General features: G+C 42.0%; 3 protein-coding genes across 3 annotated transcripts in view; all 3 read left to right on the forward strand.

Annotated features, from left to right (window-relative positions):
* Nucleotides 1-300: 300 nt before the first annotated feature.
* On the forward strand, nucleotides 301-4,973 carry LOC132113248 (uncharacterized). The gene is made up of 2 exons (XM_059521065.1): nucleotides 301-377; nucleotides 3,031-4,973. The coding sequence occupies exon 2, from the start codon at nucleotides 3,147-3,149 to the stop codon at nucleotides 4,971-4,973; it is 1,827 nt and encodes a 608-aa protein (XP_059377048.1). The 5' UTR covers nucleotides 301-377; nucleotides 3,031-3,146.
* LOC132113258 (uncharacterized) lies at nucleotides 4,911-6,675 on the forward strand. The gene is made up of 4 exons (XM_059521074.1): nucleotides 4,911-5,193; nucleotides 5,537-5,636; nucleotides 6,161-6,612; nucleotides 6,662-6,675. The coding sequence occupies exons 1-4, from the start codon at nucleotides 5,115-5,117 to the stop codon at nucleotides 6,673-6,675; spliced, it is 645 nt and encodes a 214-aa protein (XP_059377057.1). The 5' UTR covers nucleotides 4,911-5,114.
* A 4,308-nt stretch (nucleotides 6,676-10,983) lies between these two features.
* LOC132127559 (astrocytic phosphoprotein PEA-15-like) overlaps nucleotides 10,984-24,642 on the forward strand; it is a 30,159-nt gene continuing 16,500 nt past the window's right edge. Inside the window, exon 1 of the mRNA XM_059539478.1 lies at nucleotides 10,984-11,222. The gene's annotated coding sequence lies outside the window, so the exon portion shown is untranslated. The remainder of the gene's footprint in view (nucleotides 11,223-24,642) is intronic.

The following is a 24,642-nucleotide window of genomic DNA, read 5'->3' on the forward strand; positions in this document are numbered from 1 at the left end:
AAAAACAAACTTATTAACACATTTATGATTTACCCTTTGACCTTGCTGTCGCGCCATTTTAAACGGAGTCGGACAGTTCTCATCCTCAGACACAGAACTGCGTTGAGGTAAAGTGTGTTGCTTAAGCTGAACTATGATTTATTTTTCAGTAATTCCATTAATAGCCAGTTACCTAATTATATTTCCTGTTGTATAGGTTAAGTATGATATGTTATTATATGAGAAGCATAACTGTCCCGGTTTTTGAATATTTGTGATGTTACCAGACCTAAGCGTCAGAGCTAACCGAGCCCGTTTCTATTGACCAAACCAAATGTTCCTGTACATTTTCTGACAGAGATTTCACCGGTGACTATCAAGAGCCAAGTAAAAGTAAGGTAAGTTGTGTTCTGTATGTTTTTAACTCTTGTTCTATTTTGCTTTTTTTTGCATTGGCTATGTAAACGTCTTTTATCTGCTAAGTAGATTTTTTTTCGCGCCCTAACGTTAACGTGCCCTCGTGAGCACCAGGCAGATTGTCATGGCAGTTTTAGATGACAGGAATTTGATGAGAAAATTGCATATGGCGTATGGATAGGCAGTTTATTTGTATTATAATAGCAAATTTTTCGATTTTTCAATGGTTGTTTGAAAAAATCCGTATAAAAGCCACTACTTCGTGTCTATCACACCGCATGGCGTGGTCAAGATGGCGCCGTCGTTCTGTCTGTTGGTCACCGAAAGAATGCAGGAGGCAGACATTTTCCCGCTTCATTCTGCCAACTAGTGTACATGAGGGATGCGCCAGCCTTATTCTAAATTTGAGTTTTACATGTTTTCCACTTATGCTGTGTTCACACCAAACGCGAATAGAGCGTCTGGCGCGAATGATTTAAATGTTAAGTCAAAGCAAAGGCGCGTTTACGCGTGTCTGGAGGTCTCGCGGCGCGAATGAGGCGTTTAGCGCGGAAGACGCGAATTCGCCTCATTCGCGCGTCTAGTTCTGAATACCCTTCTCCACTCATTCAACAAGGAGGAACGACTGATGTTATCAGTGAGCAGTCAACCAGAGCTATATTACAAAAGTTCATTTTTCTATAGAGACAGGAATAAAAAAGACATATAACATATTAATATAACACATATATATATATATATATATATATATATATATATATATATATATATAATATAACATAGATTAATTGAATAAAGGCCAAAGATAAGAAACGTTTCGTTTTACCCCAAACAAATTATATTTTAACTTGAACCACTAAAGAGACATCAGAGCCACTCTCGGCGGATACTTGAGCTCTGAGCTCCCGCTGATGGCATGGAGCTCATCTCCGAAATCGGCGAAACACATGTTTTTAAATAGACACTGTCTTTCTAAATAAATCGCATATTTGAGTTTAAAACAACTACATTCTCGCCTGAAATACTTTTAAAACTACATTTCATGACACGATAACAGTAATATTTAGAAAATTATCCGAATAAAGTGGCGGTTGAAAATGCTGAGTGAACTCAGCTGGCAGAAGCCCCCCTGTGAACACAGCATTAGTGTTGGGCTTTAAAAAAAAACCTTTCCTGCATGAGATCAGGCGAAGTCTACGCTTGAGCTCTCACGCATTCACCGTGAGACACACGCTATTAACACTTTTCACACGCTCTCACACTACACATCCATTTTCTCACTCACAGAAAAATCATGAAGCGAAGAGGACATGGAGACCGACAGACTAGACCAAGCAGCTTACTTATGATATATATATTAAAAAAATCTCAGATTCTGTAAATTTTATGGAAAGGGTCAATAAAACAGCTGGAGAACAATTGTCACATAACATTTATTCTACCTCAGGAAAGCAATTTAATGACCATAATATAGGCCATAGTACGTTAGTTGGCTAAAAAAAAAGAGCTATAGAGTATTTAGCTAAATATGTGTAGCCTATTATATTACACATTTATTATATTTTTACTTGTATCATTAGATAATGTTATTATAATAAAAACGCATTATATCTAATTTGAATTAGTTTTGATACCAGCTGATAAGGCTATCAGTATGTTTACAGTATTAAGTGAGTTTTTTTATTGAGAAAAATGTATGCCTATCTTGAGTACCTAATATTTATCCAAATTAGTCAATATTAAATCAAATCACAAGAATTTAACTGAAATGCTTAAATTTGCTTCAAGCAATAATAAAAAACGTAGCTTACCAGATGTTGTCACTAAACCTAATAAAATTCAGTTTAGATACTAAAATGTTTTGACAATCACAATACACTTATTGTGATGCAAGATTTTTTTTTTTATATCCCAACAACAATATCTCACTTCAAGCAAAACTTAAAAGTTGGCAGCTATGAGTTTGCGTTGTTTAAAAATCGATGTACAACAGCCTTCTTGTACCCTGGAAACTCCAGAGTTCTCACAAGAGCACTTTTAATTGTCTCTGTGAGACACTCTGGCAGTGAATAATGATGCACATTTCTTTTGCCACTTGTAATGCCAGGAGCCGATCACATCGGCGTATCTGATATAGGTGGTATAAGATCGCTAAACCGATGACAGTCATGGTGCTATCCAATTGCGTCAAAGTCCGGACGTTTTTGTTTTTAGCCTATCCAACAAAAAAAATGTCTTTCCCGTATTCATTGCACGGTTTCTATCTTATTCCACAATTGAGCCTGACAGATTTTTACATGCAATAAAATTATCAATAAGCTGCAGGCTTCAACAGGAAATATTTTTCATTACCTTTTATAAGTATTATTGAATGGAGCTGTTTTATTTGGCGAGTGTAACATTGTATGCCTTGATAAGCGTATGTTTATTGAAATTTGAAAGATTTGATTTCAAATTTCAATACAGATAAATCAAATGAGCAGTGGAGTTGTTTATTATGTGACTAAGATTTACCCTACAGTACAGCCTAGACTACTTGGGACATACACTGTTTAAGAGAGGCATGTAGAGCTTTCTTCTCCTTTTTCTCTAAATCAGTAGCATTAACAAATGTCTGTGTTTGGTTTTCCACAGTTCACAATGGAGCGGTCCCAGTGGAGTAACATGCGCAAGCGAGCCATAAAAAGGACAAATGACAGAATTTTAGAGGTACAAAGAAGTCTTTGCACAGGTGTCGTAGAGCCAGTGAGATGGTAAGTAGTGACTTTGGCGAAGTTGTGGACACTGAGGTGAGTGAGGATGAGGTCTCTGAAGATGATGAGGGGGATGATGAGATTTCTCCTCCTTTAGATTTGTCCACTGCTCTGTCTGACTGGGCTGTTGAGTATGGTGTATCATTAGTGGCATTGTCTGCTCTTCTGTGCATCCTTAGAGTGCATCACCCCTTTCTTCCAAAGGATGGGAGAACCCTTTTAAAAACGGCAACCAGGTACACTCTGGAAAGGTTGGCTGGTGGGGTGTTTTTCTATTTTGGTATTTTGAACATGTTTCGCAAAACATTTGAGTATTTGTTGTCCAAATTTCCAGATAGAAATGTTTTCATGTTGCAGCTTAATTTTGATGGATTGCCGCTGTTTAAGAGCTCGTCGACTCAGTTCTGGCCAGTGTTAGGCATGTTGCGTCACAAAGATTATGTCTCCAGCAGGCCACTGTTAATTGCTTTGTTCTGTGGTGAGACTAAACCCACTTCATTGCAGGAGTATCTTGGTGCCCTTGTTCAAGAATTGACAATGCTCAGAGAGGGATTTGTCATAGGCTCAAAAACCTTGTTTCTGAAGGTAAGTTCAGTCATTTGTGATGCTCCTGCTAGAGCCTTTATCAAACAGGTGAAAGGCCATTCAGGTTATGCAGGATGTGATAAGTGTTTACAGCCAGGTGTTTATGCTAGTCACCGCATGACATTCCCAGAGGTAAGTGCTCCTGATAGGACTGATGAGTCATTTGCGAGGGGCACAGATGAGGAACATCACATAGCAGTTTCCCCTCTACTTGAAACTGGTATCGGTATGGTCAGTCAGTTTCCTCATGATTATATGCATTTGGTTTGTTTGGGAGTAATGAGGAGGCTCTTAGATTTGTGGTTTGGCAGTGCTGGCCCTCTTCGGTGTCGTCGTTCGGGTCGTGACATGCAGGAGATCTCTGAAAAGCTGGTAAGTTTGAAGGCATTTGTCCCAGTTGAATTTGCTAGGAAGCCAAGGAGTCTGGCAGAAAGACTAAGATGGAAGGCAACCGAACTCAGGCAGTTCCTTCTGTACACCGGTCCTCTTGTTCTTAGGGGTGTGTTACCTGAGGAAATGTATAACAACTTCATGCTGCTGTCAGTTGCCATCTCGATTTTAGCCAATCCCCACCTTTGTTCAGCTCTGAATGGTTTTGCGAAAAGGTTGCTTGTGTCATTTGTGGAGCACTTCAGTAAACTGTATGGTCCTGAGTTTGTTGTCTACAATGTACATGGGTTGATTCATCTTAGTGATGATGTAAAGATTCATGGTCATTTAGATGTGATCTCTGGGTTTCCATTTGAAAATTACCTGTGTACATTAAAAAAAATGATCAGGAAACCACACAGCCCTCTAACTCAAGTGATCCGTAGAGTGTCTGAAGTTCACAACCAAAAACATAGCATTGAAGTTAAGTGGCCAAAAACGCAAGTAAATATAGAGCATAGAAATGGGCCTGTACCTGACTTGTTTGAAGGGGATGTTCTTCAATTCAGAGAACTGGTAGTGAATGATGTGCACTTTAGAATTACAGAAGGAGACAATTGTGTTAGAATCAATCAGATTGTTGCTTTGGTGGAAAATATTATTGTCTATAAAGGCCAGGAGTACATCATCTACCGTGAATTTGCAAAGATGGGGACATTCTTTCATTACCCAGTTGATTCTCAAGAAGTAGGAGTTTTTGTTGTGTCAAATTTGTCTTCAGAAAGTCTTAAATTTGTCTTAAAATATTTCAGGATGCCATATGGGGAACAGGGCAGTTTTGTTGTCATTCCCCTTTTACATCAAAAATAACTTTTAATTCCCCCCCCCCCCCCCCCCCAACCCTCAGTGTATTTCATAGTGAGCTTCATTAAGACACATGAAGTGGAGGTGGTGCCAGGTGTGTGGGTGGAAGGAGAGGTCTGTAAATGGCCAAACTACAAACCCGATGCCATGTTGAAGGCCATCAAGAACTGTGAGATGCCTAAGGAGACCTGGACAAGTTATGACATCAGGGTTCTTTACAAAGCAAGTGAGTGTTCACTTTAATCCATTGTTCATGGTTCAAGACTAAATTAAGCCACCTTTTTTATGTATTTCTTAAAATTTAAATGTAACGGTAACACTTGATTTTAAAGTGTCTACATAAGAGTGAGCCTTATTAGCATGACGCACATCATGAACTTTAATGACACTTACGTTTATGACTGGTGTCATTAAGTGTATATTTGTTTTTTGTAATGTAAAGTTGACACTGGGATGCAGACATTACAAGAACCAAATTATTTAATATATTACAATCATGATCTTACCTCACAACACCAATACCGGTTTGGGTAAAGCTTTGTTTTTCACTTGGTTCCCATTCTTGACAGATAGCTTTAGTGAGGCAAGGTTGAAACTTCGCCAGGCAGAAGATGACACAGACCTCCAGTCAGAAGCAGAGGAGGGGAGGCCAAAAAAAAGAAAAACCAAGTATGTCGCAAATCTGCTGAATCCAGGATAATGTGTGTTGCACTCAGATTTTGCTCAGTTTGTCTATATTTACATTTACATTTATTCATTTAGCTGACGCTTTTATCCAAAGCGACTTACAATTGCTATATATGTCAGAGGTTGCACGCCTCTGGAGCAGCTAGGGGTTAAGTGTCTTGCTCAGGGACACATTGGTGTCTCACAGTGGATTCGAACCCGGGTCTCTCACACTAAAGACGTGTGTCTTATCCACTGCGCCACCACATATAATGTTTATATAATGTTTGTCTTTAAACTAAGGCATGTAAAAAGATCGAAGCATTTAAGTTGCCAAATTTCTGTAAGAAGTATCACTGAAAAAAATAGTATGTGGGGTAGTTGGTGAGAATCCATAACTGTGGGATTTAATTTACCCCACAAGTTTTATAGAGTTTTATTCATAGATGGGTCTCTTCATAGTAGGCAGTGTAAATGGGCCTTACATGGCTGTAGGGTTGTAAATAATTTGTTTTCTCTTTTCAAAGACCAAACCAGCGCTTCCTCTCGAGTCAGGAGGAGTCTGATGAGGAGCCTGTGAAGCGCAAACCAGTCCTCCCTAAGGTGCCATCCATTCCACCTCTTCCGTCACTGTTGCGTAATGCCATTTCATCATCAGATGAAATATCTCCGCCAGCTAGTCAACTTGCCTCTCTGCAGCCGTTTCACGCCCTTGGACCTCCTGAGCCATCCTACCATCTTCCCTCTCAATCGTCTCGCCACCATGGAACTCCTGAGCCATCCTACCGTCTTCTCTCTCAATCGTCTCGCCACCATGGAACTCCTGAGCCATCCTACCATCTTCCCTCTCAATCGTCTCGCCACCATGGAACTCCTGAGCCATCCTACCATCTTCTCTCTCAATCGTCTTGCCACCATGGAACTCCTGAGCCATTCCCTCTTGCCCCTCATGCTGCTTCTGAGATGGACCTGCAGTCTGGTGAGACCTTCTGCTCTATTTCCATTTACAATACATTTCTATGTTACAGCTGGCCGTTTTTAAAATGTTCTGGTTTCAGCATTACTACGAGAGATCATTGCCAAGCAGGAGGTGATGTGTGATATGCAAAGAAATCTGCTGCGGATTGTTCAGGATCTATCTTCTACACCTACACCACATGGACAACAAATGGACGGAAGTTTCCTGCCGTTGAGGGATGCTGAGGCTCTTTTGGCGCTGGACCGCGACATTAAGACAAACCCAGAGAGGAGAAAGGACTTGGTAAAAATTACTTTTATCATTAGTAGTTGGACCAGATATTTTTTCTGAACTTTTTTTTTTTTTTGGTTTCTCCGCAATGAACAATCCTATTTTCAAAACATTTTCTTTTCTCCAGGTGCTGACACTGGGCCTGGCTGGGGGCGTGACCCTCAAGGACACTGTGTGGAGGGTCATGAAGATGCTTCTTCAGAACGACTTGGCCTGCAAAATCAATTGGACAGGCCTCCATGGCAAAACATCATTTCAGGGCCTAGAAGTCAAGAATGTTGTTACAGGTAAAAGTGTTGATTAGATGTACCAGGCAACATTTTAAGGTTCATTTACCAGCTTCGTAGTCACTTCGATAAGCTGCCACCCCTCAATACAGAGTGAATAAAGGCTCTTGGCTAAAGTGTAATGGCCACCGTTTTTAGAGGCAAATCTTTGCTTGTTAACAAAGGACATAAATGCAGAGAAATGTCTTTGTTTTTGTGTGTGTGAAAGGGGTGTTAGTCTATCGTTGGTGGTCAGACTACACATTATGATATAGTCTGGCTTGTCAGGCTATGTATACTTCTCTTTTGTAAGGTCTGGGTCTTTTTAACTCAATAGTGGTAAAGAAACTGTACAATGAACAAATTATGCTATCCCTTCCCCTTAAGTCTGTAACACAAAGTCAACAGAAGAATGGGACTTAACTTAAAGGCCTAAATGAAATTTAAGTTTAAATGGCATTGCCTGTCTTTACTTTGTCTTTAAAAAGTCTTATATTTAAACTCTGAAACCTGCCATGATATCTTTTAATTGTTTCTAGAAGCCATTCGAAGAAATCCTGGATGCAGAGAATCAACGAACCAGGAGGTGGAGCAATGGTTGAGGCGTTGGTTTTATTTGGCTGGCGATCGAGAGGGGGGTAGGAGGAGGAGAAGCACAGTCCTCCACCACCAGCGACCCACCAACACATAGTCAGGCACACATCAACACATAACGTCAGGCACACACCAACACGAAGTCAAGCACACACACATATACATTTCACTTTGGCCCGTTTCTGGCCACACTTTAAAGGGATAGTTCACCCAATAATCAAAATTATGTAACTACTAACTCACCCTCATGTCGTTCCAAACCCGTAAGACCTCTGTTCATCTTTGGAACACGGTTTAAGATATTTTAGATTTAGTCCGAGAGCTTGTCCCTCCATTGAAGCTGTGTGTACGGTCTACTGTCCATGTCCAGAAAGGTAAGAAAACATCATCAAAGTAGTCCATGTGACATCAGAGAGTCAGTTAGAATTTTTTGAAGCATCGAAAATACATTTTGGTCCAAAAATAGCAAAAACTACGACTTTATTCAGCATTGTCTTCTCTTCCGTGTCTGTTGTGAGAGAGTTAAAAAAAACTGCAGTTTGTTATATCCGGTTCGCAAACGAATCATTGGATGTAACCGGATCTTTTTGAACCAGTTCACCAAATCGAAATGAATCGTTTGAAATGGTTCGCGTTTCCAATACGCATTAATCCACAAATTACTAAAGCTGTTAACTTTTTTAATGTGGCTGAAACTCCCTCTGAGTTCAAACAAACCAATATCCCTGAATAATTCATGTACTCAAACAGTACACTGACTGAACTGCTGTGAAGAGAGAACTGAAGATGAACACCGAGTCGAGCCAGATAACGAACAATAGACTGACTCGTTCACGAGTCAAGAACCGGTTAAAGAAAACGGTTCACCGGTTCTTTTGTGCTCGACGTAATGACTTCATTTGCGATGATTGCCCTCCTCGGTTCTCGAATCAGATGCGTCTGACAGAAACGGTTCTTGACTCGTGAATCTGGCTCGGCTCGGTGTTCATCTTCAGTTCTCTCTTCACAGCAGTTCAGTCAGTGTACTGTTGTGAGTAAATGAATTACTCCGGGATATTGGTTTGTTTTAACTCAGAGGGAGTTTCAGCCACATTAAAAAAGTTAACAGCTTTAGTAATTTGTGGATTAATGCGTATTGGAAACGCGAACCATTTCAAACGATTCATTTCGATTTGGTGAACTGGTTCAAAAAGATCTGGTTACATCGAATGATTCGTTTGCGAACCGGATATAACAAACTGCAGTTTTTTGAACTCTCTCACAACAGACACGGAAGAGAAGACAATGCTGAATAAAGTCGTAGTTTTTGCTATTTTTGGACCAAAATGTATTTTCGATGCTTCAAAAAATTCTAACTGACTCTCTGATGTCACATGGACTACTTTGATGTTTTTCTTACCTTTCTGGACATGGACTGTAGACTACACACAGCTTCAATGGAGGGACTGAGAGCTCTCGGACTAAATCTAAAATATCTTAAACTGTGTCCCGAAGATGAATGGATGTCTTATGGGTTTGGAACGACATGAGGGTGAGTTATTAATGACATAATTTTGATTATTGGATGAACTAACCCTTTAACATTACTATTCATAAGTTTCATGGTTTCTTGGTTTCATTTATAATATTTCATGGTTTACACAACTGTTTTTTTTTTTGTTTTGTGTTTTTTTTAATGTTTTTACATTTTATTTTCTTACATTTTATTTGTATAAAAAAATGAATAATTGTAAATGTTTACCTATTTAGGTCATATGTTTATGTTGACTTGAAAATAAACACTAATTTTCAGCAGTTATGATTTCTTGGTTTGATTATTATTTGAATTGCATGGTTGCTGTTGGGCGCAGATATTAAATATGGGCCAAAATTAGTTGTTTTAAAATAATCTGGCAGAGTTGTGGCCTGTGCTCGGGAGACATCTGGCTTTTCAATGGCGACATTATGGCATGAATATGGGCCAATTTCGAGTCTTCTGGCTCTCGTTTGGTAAGGCATTGGCATTTTTCTGGCAGCTTTCTGGTGTGCTTTTGGCAAAAGTCTTTGGGCCAGTTTTGGCCCTGCATTCCTGGCGGTATGATTGCCAAAACTAAAAACAGAGTTTGGGCCATAAAAGGCCCGGAACAATTTTGCTATCTGGGCTGTGGTCTTCTTCTTGCTGCTTGCATGTATTTGTGCGTGTTTACACGATCCTGAGGCGAGCTGAGCATGCATGCATATATGCCCTGTGGCTGTGATAATTAATTAACAGATAAGTCAGCACATGACGAGTATATGACAAGACAACTATCAGACAGAATCGCTCAATGGCAGGCGCACGCGTGTAAACTGGGTCACCGCTGCACGGGTCTGCCACCGTCAGCACTGCGTCTAAATCCTCTTCCACTGCGCAGACAAATCCCTCTCAAAGAGCAAATGAAAAGCCTTGCTGTTGACTTCACTCTCACAGGAAAGAATTTGCATTTCCATAAAACTCAAATGTAATATGCAAATGTTTACGATACGAATAGCCTGGTGCACCGCATCGTGATTAAGTGTCTCTAATGCAATCACGTTCTTTATTAAAGTCTGCAATGGTTTCGCTCGCTCTGCTCTTTGGATTTGTGATGTATTAAACATTCATGAACGTACAGTCGATATGGAGTATTTTGTGTTAGGTTTATAGTCTCGAGAGACCCATGCAGTGTAATCGTGTCTATAAAACATCACAAGATCAGGTTAACATGTGGAGGAAAAATCAATAAACAGACAAGATAGATAGATAGATAGATAGATAGATAGATAGATAGATAGATAGATAGATAGATAGACAGATAGATAGATTTGCTGTCCCCTGTGGTCAGCTGCAGTATTGCACGACACTCGAAAATTCCTGTCATAATATAACTATTTATTTTAAAGATCGTAGAGCCATTTAACGTTTCGTCGCCGGTGATTGTGTGTGTGTGTGTGTGTGTGTGAGAGAGAGAGAGAGAGAGAGAGAGAGAGAGAGAGAGAGAGAGAGAGGGAGAGAGAGAGAGAGAGATGAGGATGTGGGATTGTGTGGAATAAAGGAGGAGGGATTATCTGACCGGATAGCAAAGTGACATCAGGCCCGAAATATTTGTGTGTGTGTGTGTGAGGTTGCAGATTCAGAGAGCGTGTGACTGAGAGAGAGAGAGAGAGAGAGAGAGAGAGAGAGACTGAGAGAGAGAGAGAGAGAGAGAGAGGGAGGAGGGGGTTAAAGAGAGGAAAGGCGTGTCCATTCTCAGACCGGCGAGACGCTCAGAGGCGCGCGAGCACGAGCACGAGTCAGAGAAGAGACGCGTAAAGTTTCCTCGTCTTCCCTCAGAATAACCCCGACTTCTGCGAAGATATTCACGCTCTTTGATGCTGAAGTGTTTGTGCTGAACTGGACTTTGTATCGGATCTCATCCATCACCGCCGGGAGCATCTTCATCATCTTCATCTTCATCATCGCCGGATCACCGGGCGCGCGCAGTAAGTCACATCTGTCCGTGAAATCTCTGCTTCATGGTTTGGAGCTTAGAGCACCACTAACATTCAGACAGTGTATAATAATACTTATCTATCTATCTATCTATCTATCTATCTATCTATCTATCTATCTATCTATCTATCTATCTGTGTTCAGTTGTGGTCCGGCGGAATGTGCGCCTTATTAAATGATAACTGAATTATAGTTGTGTCTCAACCACACCGGAACAGATATTTGTTTTGTCATATATGACACTGTTTCTATTATTTTCAGCAGCTGTAGAATAATGACTGCTGGAGTCCCGATTCCTGATTTGTAGTTCCGGTTTTTTTTTTTTTTTGTTCTATAGTTGAATCTAGGACTTGCACAATGCAGGGTGAATGATGTTAATGCGTGAAATGCATTCCTCTACACTGACTGCTTTCACATCCAACCCTTTTTTATTTTCACCATTAAAGTCTGTCCCCCATCGAACCTTCTGGGTTTAATAGCTACAGGAGCTCATCCTCAGAGTCACGACTCAAACTCTGTAGAGCTCCCCTCTTCCTCTCACAGACGCTCCTCGTCCAGAACCAAGCAAAACAGATCCCAGAGAGGAATGAGCAGATGCTGGATCTGGCAGCCTCACAGGTGTGTGTGTGTGTGTGTGTGTGTCTGCACCTGGCCAATCTGTCTCATATACTGATTGGTGTTTTGTGGTAAGGGAAGGATGCAGCTCAGAGGAAACACACCTCCCTCATTGTCCTTGTGTGTAAAGAGTGTTTCAGGCTGGCATTGTTTGCTGGAGCTGGAAGCCGAGTTTAACAGAAACTTTAGAACATTAACAAGCCAAACCCTGAGCACACTGTTTTCTTCCGGACTTCTGTTTCGCCCAGGAGACTCATCAGATTACAAGCAAGATCATCTAAAGAAGGTTGACTGGGATTCAAAAAATGAGTTGCATGTCTGTTCTGGAAAAAAATACCAAATGCAAATAGTACAATCCAACTAACCTTCAGATACCAGGATCTTTATCAAGATTCAAAACACTGAAACAAAATGCCTTCTGCACCTTACACTTTTTATTTTTTATGCACATTCGTTTGCTTTTATGGTTAAATCTAACCGAACTAAGCAGGTTTTTCTGGTACGATGATTGATTTGACTCTGTTTTGAGGACCATTGCTCTAAAGCAGGTGTTTCTGCAGTTCTTCTAAGGTTTGTTATCTTCTCTGGCTGTTTGCTGCTTGTCTGTGATATCTAACAGGAGCTCCTGAGGTGTCTGCGCTCGTCTGCTCTTCACCTCACTATCCAGACTATCACGCTGACACTTTTAAAAAGACTGTCATTGCTGCTGTTGTCCCGGGAGCTTTCGGTCGCCTGACTCTGGATGTGTTTTATATCCTGGCCTAATGCTGAATGACACGCAGCAAACAGAGAGTTCTAGTTCCTAGAGTCTCTTACATAAAGTCCATTTGGGGTTTCAGGTTTGCTGTGGATGTGTGTGTGTGTGTGTGGTCCTCTCTGTTAAATCTTTCTCGTGCTGTTCAGTCATCTCCTGAGTAATATAATGACCAAGCAGTTTTAGCTCCGCTCCGGCCTCTCTCACAAGGTCAAGCTGCATCTATCCTCTGTTCAGACAAAGGTTCACATCATCTCTGGTCTGTAGCAGCAATGCTTCTGAAACCTGACTGGATAAAAACAAGCGTTCTAGCAGTTGCTCTGAATAGTGTTCATCCCTGTTTGGATGGGATTCGTTTCGTGAGGTGGTGGAGTAATGCAGTAATTACCAAAAGGCTTTTTCACAGACTGGACATTCCTACAGATCATAGCATCCGTTAACTTTAAATGTCCTGAAGAAATAACCATGACACTATATATATATATATAGTTTTTGATCAGTTCATCTGCACTTCATCAGACACATCTTAATGGTCTAATTATTGAGCTTGATTGTAAAAATGAACTGGGAAGCTTGATTTCCAAACAGGAAATGCCATATAACTTCCTCAGTTCACAATTAGTCTCGAATGCACAGTGGAAAATGAAAATCTGCACTTCATCACTTCTCAGTGGGTCAATACTGGCTGTTGCATATTTACGTTTTATGAGTTTTAGTATATATTGCTAAATACAATATTTAAAGTGAATCAGTATTATTCTTACGTGTGAGACATTTGTTACTCACATTGAAGAGAAATCATGAATTGTCCGCTCAGGCTAGTTTATGCAATTTATGTATATATATATATATATATATATATATGTGTGTGTGTATATGTGTGTGTGTGTGTGTGTGTAAATTGTGGACCAACGGCTGCTGAGTGGCCAAGCAATCTGCCCTCTGCAGTTTCTCTCACATACACATACTAAGACACTCACAGGTACACTCTCTCTCTCTCTCTCTCTCTCTCTCTCTCTCTCTCTCTCACACACACACACACACACACACACACAGCACCTCTCATAATTCACTCCATCTTCAGCCAAATTAAATGTCTCGCTGAGGATAATTGGATTTGATAAGACCTGATTCACTTCAGACTTCTGCTCTCAAATTGTGGTGTTACTGAGAGCATCTGTGGCGAAGCGACGTGTGTGTGTGTGTGTGTGTGTGTTGAGCGATGGTGGGTGTTGCAGTGGGAGTTATTAAGTAAAGGCTACATGATGCACTGTCCGCTGTTTTATTTGGAAACAAATATACAATCGGCTGTTTATCAGTTTAAAGAATAGTGTGAGCTGATCGCTCTGTTGATTAGTTTACAGCACAATCTTTCCATTTGGTTATTTACAGAATACCGTGAAGTGATCGTTCACTCGTCTGTTTATAAAATACGGTGCTGGGATCTTTCCGCTGGCCTGTGGAACCCCGTGTTCTTATGTTTCTGTCGGCTGGTTCTGTTGTGGTTATTCTAGATGAGAGCAACATCAAAGCATGAGAGCTTCAGGTCACTAAACCTGTTCATCACTCAGATTCACGTCAGCTTCAGCTAATTTTCTTTTCAAGTTGATACTGGAAAATTCTACAGGACTATTATAGATAACAAAAATATTTTAAGAAATACTTAAAATAAAATAAAGGTTATCTGAAATAAACCCACACTCGCTGTGGTGTCTAAGCTATAAAGCAGCATGACATCTCACCCGGTGATATCTCAGCATGAATCCTGAGGTTTGTGAAACCATCAGCCTACAGACCATCTGACTGAGCAGCACACCACTCCCACGCAAACTACATTACCCACAATCCCCCAGTGTGGAGCTGAGTCACAGAGAGCCATCAGGACACGCAGTCGTGTGCTCCACGGGATCTGGCCTGCGATCATTCAGATTTACTCAAACACATAAACAGTTGGAGATGCATCAGGCACGTTATGATTTATTATTTATTCATTTAGAATAGACTGTTTTCTGTCCTGTTTTAGACCACCTCATCAGAACGCTCTGTTTGAAGAGGAGTGGAGGATTGTAGACTCAGAAGTAAACGCCCACTACTATGATTGGCTAACACTTGTGTATGATTGACTGGGTACATTCCTTTAGACAGATGCTGCTGTGAATGATTCAGGTCAAAAATACATAAACAACTCCATACATATCAAAATACTCTATACAGATCTGTAAGAAGAGACAAAGCAATAGTGACCACATGATAACAGCTCACACTTGTGTTGTGACATTACTGTTGGCACAGCATCGTCTTTTAGTTTCTTATTTTAAAAATCCTGCATTGAATTATGCATTGTTTGTAAACGGATCCGCAGTAAAATAAAGTGAACAAAAATCGGAGTTCTTACTGAAACGTTTTGGATCTCCTTTTAAAACAAAGTCCCTTCACTCTATCCTAACAATGGTCTCTGCTTAGACCTGTGCGTTTGCCTCTTTCGTAAAAGCTACATGCACGAATCAGTGGGAGGGGCTAAACTGGCTGTGAAGTAGAATACGTGGGCGGGGCTAAAGAGGCAGTGATGTTGAATAGGTGGGAAGGGCTAAAAAGGCAGTGATGTTGAATAGGTGGGAGGGGCTAAACAGGCAGTGATGTTAAATAGGTGGGAGGGGCTAAAAAGGCAGTGATATAGAATGAGTGGGCGGGGCTAAACAGGCAGTGATATAGAATAGGTGGGAGGGGCTAAACAGGCAGTGATGTTGAATAGGTGGGAGGGGCTAAACAGGCAGTGATATAGAATGAGTGGGCGGGGCTAAACAGGCAGTGAAGTAGAAGCAGGCGTTGATTATCTTCTGCAGAGGCAGGGTTTATCCACAAGATGTCATTATGGCAGAATGGCTTCAATATAGGCTGTTTTTAGACTAATGCGAAAGTTCTTAGTTTTGAAACAGGATGTTTTTTTATAGTACAATGAGATCTTATTTATCAAAAGATAAAATTTGGTTTCTTAGTTCATGACCCCTTTTAATAATAATAATAATAATAATAGTCTGAGACAAGAATAAATTAATTAAAAAAAAAATCAAAAGACTTAAACTCCAAAGTTAAAACAACCAAAGTCACATACTTAAACATACTTAAAAATTGTAAATGCTAACAATGTGATAAAACATGGTAATGACATGGTAAATCATGCTGGTGACATGCTAAAATGTGCTAGAAACAATTAAATAATTCTAACATTGTGCTAAATTATGCTAGTAATGTCCTAAAACTTGTTAACTAGTCTGCCATAAACATGGTAAAACATGGTAGCTCCATACTAGTGATGTGATAAAACATGTTAAAACGTGCTGACAATGTGCTTAAACATGCCAGTAACATGTTTAGTAACAGCAGCTTGCTAAAAAGTGAAAGAACAAGCTAGTGATGTGTACAAACATGCTAACAACAAGTTAAATAATGCTGGCCACATGCTTAAGTGAACTAGAACAAGCAAAAACACAAAAGCAGTAAATTGCCGTTAGACAATGATGCAAAGCTTGATATCTGTATGTGATTTTAAATACATAGGAATTGATAATCAATTCTGTTTCTGGTTCTAAATGTGATTTATTTTAAGCTTATTGAAAAACTGAAAATTAATTTCTCAGTCATACAAACAAGCTGATTTAAGTCTCACGAGTCCTAAGCAGATATTGTTGTGTGCAGCCAGGGTTTGGCACAATTATGGACTTGATGAATTGCTTGCAGTGCCTTACATCACTGTTTGCGGTCTGTGTGCTGCTGTGAGTGTAACTCTGTGGGCCGTGGGTAGTGTGATTGGCTGCAGATACCATTGGGACCGTCAGATGAAATGCAGCAGCATCCTAATGAGGGAAAAAATCAATCGTAAAATTGACTTATGTATGTGTGCAGGTGTGTGTGGGAGTGTGTGTGTGTGTAAGGATGCAGTGAAACGTCGAAACCATCTCCAAAATATCTGCTGCCAGTGTGGAGGAGGGACAGAGAGAAAGAGATTGAGAAATGAACAGAAGACGAAGGTTCAGACTGAAGAAACGGCAGATTTGCAAATTCCTTTAAAGTTTCAACCATTATGGCTGTTTTGAAATACTAAGCTAGTATTAAAATCCAAACAGAGCTAGTGTATTAAGACATTTGACCTCTGACCTCATTGAGTCATGACTGGCTGATCATGGACAGTGTTTTAACCTAAAATCAGAGGTTTGAAATGAAACCTAATGTTCAGCTCTGACACAGCTCAGTCTGCAGTATTTGTGTCACTCATTAACACCTGTGTCAAAACACATCTCAATCACACTTACTTGTGTCAATTCAGGGAGTGTGTTTTCATCTTCCAGACATTCAGAGCGTTTCCCAACATCCGCACTACATCACAAGGTCTTTATACACACACACACACACACACACACACACACACACATACAACTGCATAATAAATGAAAAGAAAATAGAATACAAAAAGATTAGAGGAATAGTGAGTGTTAAAGTTAGAGGGACAAATAAAGATGGAAGAGATGGGCTTTAAGCCGATTCTTGAAGATGGCTAAGGACTCAGCTGCTCGGATTGAGTTGGGGAGGTCATTCCACCAGGAGGGAACATTTAATTTAAAAGTCCGTAAAAGTGACTTTGTGCTTCTTTAGCATCCTAGCACCCTTCACTTGCAGAATGCAAGCTTCTAGAGGCACATAAGTCTGAAGTAACAAATTTAGGTAAATGGGCACAGAGACAGAGGTAGTTTTGTAAGCAAACAACAATGCCTTGAATGTGATGCAGCTATTGGAAGCCAGTGCAAATTGATAAACAGAGGTGACATGTATTCTTTTTGCCTCATTAAAAATTAATCTTGCTGCCGCGTTCTGAATTAATTGTAAAGATTTGATAGAACTGGCTGGAAGACCAGCCAAAAGAGCATTGCAAAAGTCCAGCCTGGACAGAACAAGAGCTTGAACAAGGAGTTGTGCAGCATGTTCCGAAAGAAAGGGCTTAATCTTCTTGATGTTGAATAATGCAAATCTACAGGGTCGGACAGTTTTAGCAATGTGGTCTGAGAAAGTCAGCTGATCATCAATCATAACTCCAAGGCTTCTAGCTGTTTTTGAAGGAGTTATGGTTGATGTGCCTAACTTGATGGTGAAATTGTGATGAAATGATGGGTTTGCTGGAATCACAAGCAGTTCTGTCTTGGCAAGGTTGAGTTGAAGGTGATGGTCCATCATCCAGGAAGAAATGTCTGTTGGACAAGCTGAGATGCGAATAGCTATCGTCGGATCATCAGGATGGAATGAGAGGTGGAGTTGAGTGTCATCAGCATAGCAGTGGTATGAAAAGCCATGTTTCTGAATGACAGAACCTAATGATGCCATGTAGATAGAGAAGAGAAGTGGTCAAAGAACTGAGCCCTGAGGCACCCCAGTAGTTAGATGTTGTGCCTTGGACACCTCACCTCTCCAAGATACTTTGAAGGACCTATCTGATAGATAAGACTCAAACCATTGAAGTGTGGTTCCTGAGATGCCTTTGGCCAGTAGGGTTGATAGGAGGATCTGGTGGTTAACTGTGTCAAAAGCAGCAGACAGATCAAGCAGGATAAGTACTGAAGATTTGGATTCTGCTCTTGCCAGTCTAATTTACTTAAGTCTATTGTGTTTGAAATATATTTAAGTTCAATCATTTATGGTACATTAAAGTTCATAGTTTTTAATGTTATTTCGTAATGGGGCGGCAGTGGCTCAGTGGTTCATGTAGGTTGTCTGCAAACCGGAAGGTTGGTGGTTCGATCCCCGGCTCCACCTGACCAAGTGTCGAGGTGTCCTTGAGCAAGACACCTAACCCCAGCTGCTCCCGACGAGCTGGATGGCGCCTTGAATGGCTGACACCGCAGTCGGTGTGTGAATGGGTGAATGTGAGGCAAATTGTAAAGCGCTTTGGATGGCCAGGTGGTCTGTTGAAAGCGCTATATAAATGCAGTCCATTTACCATTTCTATTGACACTTGTATGTCATGTATTTAAATACATTTTTAAATATTAAGGTGCAATTCAGAACATTTAAAATATATTAACTCTGTATTTTAACAAACATATCTACATAATATTGAATAACCGTTTAAATGATAATCAACGTGCTTTCGTATGTCAGTCAACACATCAATAAGTTTATTTCTGTAAATCATGGCAACAGATTATTAAAACATCATGCACTTTTAAGTAAAACATTTAATTTTAATTAAAACTTTTAATTACAATGGTTACATTTTAAAAGTGTACTTAACTGTGTTTAGAAACAGACTCTCTTTGAGTCACTTAAGTGGCATTTTATTATATGCAAGTATTTTTGCATACTTTTAAGATTTAAAGTACACTAGAAGTGCACATTCACTACAGTTAAGCACACTTAAGTCACAAGGTTTGTTCACAATGACTTGTCTGTTCTTCTTCTTCTTCTCCTTCACTCGCTCTTGTTTCTTTCTTTGTCTTTGATCTCTTTTTCTCTCTCTCTCTCTCTCTCACACACACATACACACATATACTTTGTAATTAAAAACTTTTAATTACAACGGTTACATTTTAAAAGTGTACTTAACTGTGTTTAGAAACAGACTCTCTTTGAGTCACTTAAGTGGCATTTTATTATATGCAAGTATTTTTTGCATACTTTTAAGATTTAAAGTACACTAGAAGTGCACATTCACTACAGTTAAGCACACTTAAGTCACAAGGTTTGTTCACAATGACTTGTCTGTTCTTCTTCTTCTTCTCCTTCACTCGCTCTTGTTTCTTTCTTTGTCTTTGATCTCTTTTTCTCTTTCTCTCTCTCACACACACATACACACACACCGAGCGCGAGTGCTTGTCTCATTTTCCCCGAGGCGCTGTGATATTTTGAGCGTTAATGAAGTAAAAGCTTTCTTCTGGAATATGCCGTATTGCTCTCTGTGTCACATGGACAGAAATGACTCGATGAATTCAAGCCATTTATACTTTACAAAATATCACAAAACATCAGTAATGACATTCGTAAAACAGCCACTGCTAGGGATAATACGGTAAGTTTATTTAATTCATCTCACCTTATAAACCCAGATGGCACAATTCACATTTCTGGAGAATGATGTTCTGTTCAGTGAGTCATCAGAAGCAGAGGTCCGATGTTGTGCTGGAGATGTCTGTGGTCTCTCTGAAGGCAACACCACCGATGTTTGCTCTACCAAACCTCACCAGGACAATGTTAGGGTTCACCACACCGGTCTCGTTTCTTAATTTAGAAAATGTGCACTTCTAGTGTACTTCAAATCTTAAAAAGGAAGACTTATTTTCAGATAATATACTATACTTTGAAATAAAAGGTCACATAAGTGACTCAAAGAGAGACACTTTGTAATTACTATTTTCTAAACACTTAAGTACACTTTTAAAAGTTACCTTTATAATAATGTCATTTTTTGTCAGATTTCCTTCAGAGGTAATTTTAAATCATGTTTTGTTGTGTTTTAAAGAAGTACACTTATTCTGATGAAGAAATGTATCTAATATTACACTTGAATTTAATTTCTTTTAAATTCATCATATATATATATATATATATATATATATATATATATATATATATATATATATATATATATATATATATATATATATACACACACACACATACAAAACATGTCATACAAGTTTCAGTAGAAATGACATTAAAGTATATTTAGTTTATCCTAAATGCTTGTCAGTACATTTAGCAGTACTTTAACCATGTTTCATAGATATTAGAAGTAAATTTTAAATTATATATAATGATATATATGCTGTAAGTACTACTTAAGTGGGTCAAAAAAACACTCGACTAACGTTGAGCGAATTTCTTTGAATTCAAACTAGTCTAAATTGTTTACATTTAATTGTAATTAACATGAAATCTGTTACAAACACGCCAGGTTCCACCTCCACACAATCTCAGCACACACCCTCACCTGAGTATTAGATCACCTCCACCTGTTCCTCATCACCCACTCATCAATGCTGCACTACAAAAGCCACACACACGCACCCAGTCTTTGTCCGGTCACGTTCGCGACAAGATCATTCCTGTATGCTTACTGTAAGGACTAACTCCTCTTCTACTCTCTCCAGAGATTCTCTCCGAAGGACCCAGTTCCCCCGAAGTGTGCGTGTGTGTGGTTCACCGTCCCTCCAAGAAGTCACAGCCTTACCTGCACGGATCCAAACTCCTTATCACTCCTCACTACCTGCTCCTCTGCTTGTGTCTTTAAAAATAAACAATCTTCATCTGTTACTCCTCAGCTTCCCGAGTGATCCGTAACAGATGACCGGACCAGCACCGACAGGCACAAGCATGAGCCTCATGGACCCCTTTCAAGACCTGGTTGATGCACTCCCTCGAACACTCATGGCAGCCCCAGCATCTCCTCCACCAGCGAGCACTTCCGCCGACCCTGTCATCACTTCCTCACCTGCCGTGCACGCCAGTCCCATGGCCAGGCCGGCGCACTACTCTGGCTCAGCGGAGGAATGCAGCGGATTCCTTCTTCAGTGTTCACTGGTCCTGGAGATGCAACTGCACTTGTATCCAACGGACCGCTCAAATGTAGCCTTCATCATTTCCCAATTGCAAGGCAAAGCACTACTGTGGGCAGATTCACTCTGGACTCAAAAACCCAGTTATCCAGTCTTATTCTAGCTTCATCGACCATTTCCGTTAAGTTTTTGGCAGACCTGCCTGGGATTCTTCTATTGGTGAGAAGCTGTACAATTTAAAACAAGGAAAAATGTCTGTCAATGAATATGCCTTGCAGTTCAGGACTCTGGCGGCCTCCAGTTGATGGAACGAACAGGCTTTGCTAATGACCTATCGTCAAGGACTGGAACCCCGAGTGCGGTTGCATCTCGCTGCATACGAGGATACCATCGGCCTCGAGCGATTCATCCAGCTGTCCATCCGCTTCGCCACTCGTATGCAGTCGTGCTTAGAAGAGCACAGGGGCCAGGCGCATTCCTCCACTCCACTCTGCCGACCAGAGAACGTCTGCTCCCCAGAACCAGCCAGCGAGCCGATGATGGTCGACTCCTACCGCCTCACTATGGCGGAGTGTCAAAGACGGCTGGCCCAGAATCTGTGCCTTTACTGTGCAGCTCCGGGGCATACCATAGCAGTGTGCCCCATCCGTCCTCCTCGTCCCATGGTGAGTTCCATTCTCCCTTCAAGATACCAAATGAAACCACTCACCACTGTTGTGACAATTACTGTCACTGTTGTATCTCTTCCAGTTTCCGCCCTCCTCGATTCTGGCTCAGCCGGCAACTTCATCTCCGGCGCCCTCTGCCATCAGCTCAAACTCCCTACTACGGCCACGCCATCTGCTTACCAGGTCCACACAATCACCGGCAGGCCGTTAAGCAAGAGATACATACGTCATTGTGTGGGTCTCATCTCCCTCCAAACTGGACTTCTGCACCATGAGGAGATCCATCTGCTGGTTCTGGAGGAATCCATCGCTGACGTTATTCTAGGGCATCCATGGCTGGAGCAGCACAACCCCGTAATTTCCCGGAAGACGGGCGAGATCCTGAAGTGGGGCGAAGCCTGTTTTCAATCATGCATCTCCGGTTGTCCTATTCCAGTTGAACACCCCCCTGAACCACTACCAGTCTACTCCACCTCTATCGAGAGCCCTGTCGAGAACCAATCCATCACCATTCCTCCTTCATCACCCCTACTGGCCACTATGAGTACTGTGTCATGCCGTATGGGCTTGTTAACGCCCCCTCCGTACTCCAGGAATTCATTCATGAGGTGCTCCGGGATTTCCTCCACAAGTCCGTCCTAGTATACATTGACGATATCCTGATCTACTCCCGGAGCCTGGCAGAACATCAGCGCCACGTTGCAGAGGTCCTGCAACGCCTGAGGGACTACCAGCTCTATCTCAAAGCCGAAAAGTGTTCCTTCCATCAGCCCTCAGTGCAGTTCCTTGGATACACCATCGACCGCAGTGGCATCCGGATGAACGAGGGCAAGGTGAGCGCAGTCAGGGACTGGCCCATTCCTACCACTATCAAGGAGCTGCAACGATTCCTTGGCTTTGCCAATTTCTATAGATGATTCATACACAATTTTAGTACTATCACCAGCCCTCTTACCAACCTTCTCCGCCAGAAGCCCAAATCTCTCTCCTGTACTCCAACCGCCACTGAAGCCTTCCAAGCCCTCAAACAAGCCTTTACGACCGCCCCACTCCTGGTACATCCAGACCCCGATCGACCTTTCGTGGTGGAAGTGGATGCCTCAACCACCGGAGTGGGAGCGGTCCTTTCCCACAGCAGGGGAATCCCAGCCGCCTCCATCCATGTGCCTTCTTCTCCCGGAAACTCAACCCGGCGGAGGTTAACTATGACATCGGGAATCGGGAATCGGGAATTGCTAGCCATTAAACTTGCCCTGGAGGAATGGAGACATTGGCTAGAGGGAGCCAAACACCCATTTCAAGTTCTTACTGACCACAAGAACCTTGAATACCTTTGAGCAGCCAAGAGACTCAACCCCAGACAGGCCCGCTGAGCGTTATTCTTCACCCGCTTCCAGTTTACCATCTCTTACCGCCCAGGGGTATAGAACGTGAAGGCCAATGCTCTGTCCAGTAGTTACGCTCCCGAAGAGAGATCGGAAAATCCAGAACCCATCCTCCCGGACGATATTATCGTCGCTCCAATCACCTGGTCAGCTGAGACTCTTCCTCCAGCCGAACCTCCTAATCACACCCCGCCGGGCTGCCCACCGGGACACCTTTACATCCCCAGGACACGGCGCACTCCACTCACTGGTCACCCGGGGGTCAACGAAACCCTCTCGTTGCTACGGGAACGCTTCTGGTGGCCCAACATGGCCTCGGATGTCAGAAGGTAAATGAGTGGATGTACCAGATGCGCCATGTCCAAGAGTCCTCGCCACCTACCATCTGGCAAACTCCTTCCTCGTTCCAAATCGCCCGTGGTCACACCTAGGGGTGGATTTCATAACGGACCTTCCACCCTCTGACAATAACACCTGTATATTGGTTATAGTGGATAGATTTTCTAAATCCTGTCGTCTTCTTCCTCTAAAGGGCCTACCTACTGCCATGGAAATGGCAGAATTGATGTTCAACCATGTCTTCAGGTACTTTGGATCCCAGAAGATATCGTGTCGGATCGAGGCCCCCAGTTCATCTCCCGGGTGTGGAGAGCATTCCACTCCCTCCTAGGTGTGGCCATCAGCCTGTCCTCCGGCCATCACCCCCAGTCAAACGGGCAGACGGAGAGGAAGGTCCAGGAGATCGGACGCTTCCTCCGTAACTTCTGCCACGGCCACCAGAACTCTTGCAACCAATTCCTGGGGTGGGCCGAGTACGCACAAAACTCCCTCCGTCAACCCACCACCGGACTCACCCCCTTCCAGTGCGTACTCGGCTACCAACCACCTCTGTTCCCCTGGTCAGGAGAACCCTCGGATGTCCCCGCCGTCGACTACTGGTTTCGGGAGAGCGAGAGGGTCTGGGACGCGGCTCATCACCAGCTACAGCGGGCACTTCGCAGACGCAGGACGACAGCCGACCTTCGTCGGTCCGAGGCTCCCCGCTACCAACCCTTTCAGAAGGTCTGGCTGTCCACCCGGGACATCCGCCTGCGTCTACCTTGCCGCAAGCTCAGTCCAAGATACATTGGCCTGTTCACCATCGCCCAGCAGATAAATCCGGTCACGTATAAACTCCAGCTCCCTCCTGAGTACCGGATTCACCCCACATTCCATGTGTCACTCCTTAAATCTCACCATCCTTCTGTTTGTCCCTCCACAGAACCTGGCGAAATGGAAGCCCCTCCTCCTCTCCTCCTAGATGACGGCGCAGCCTATACAGTCAAGGACATCCTGGACTCCCGGCAGCGTGGTGGGCAGCTGGAATATCTAGTGGACTGGGAAGGATATGGTCCAGAGGAACGTTCCTGGGTCCCACGCAACGACATCTTGGATCCCACCTTGCTGGA

Source organism: Carassius carassius, chromosome 3, assembly GCF_963082965.1.
Source record: "Carassius carassius chromosome 3, fCarCar2.1, whole genome shotgun sequence".
NCBI classification, from domain to species: Eukaryota; Metazoa; Chordata; class Actinopteri; order Cypriniformes; family Cyprinidae; genus Carassius; species Carassius carassius.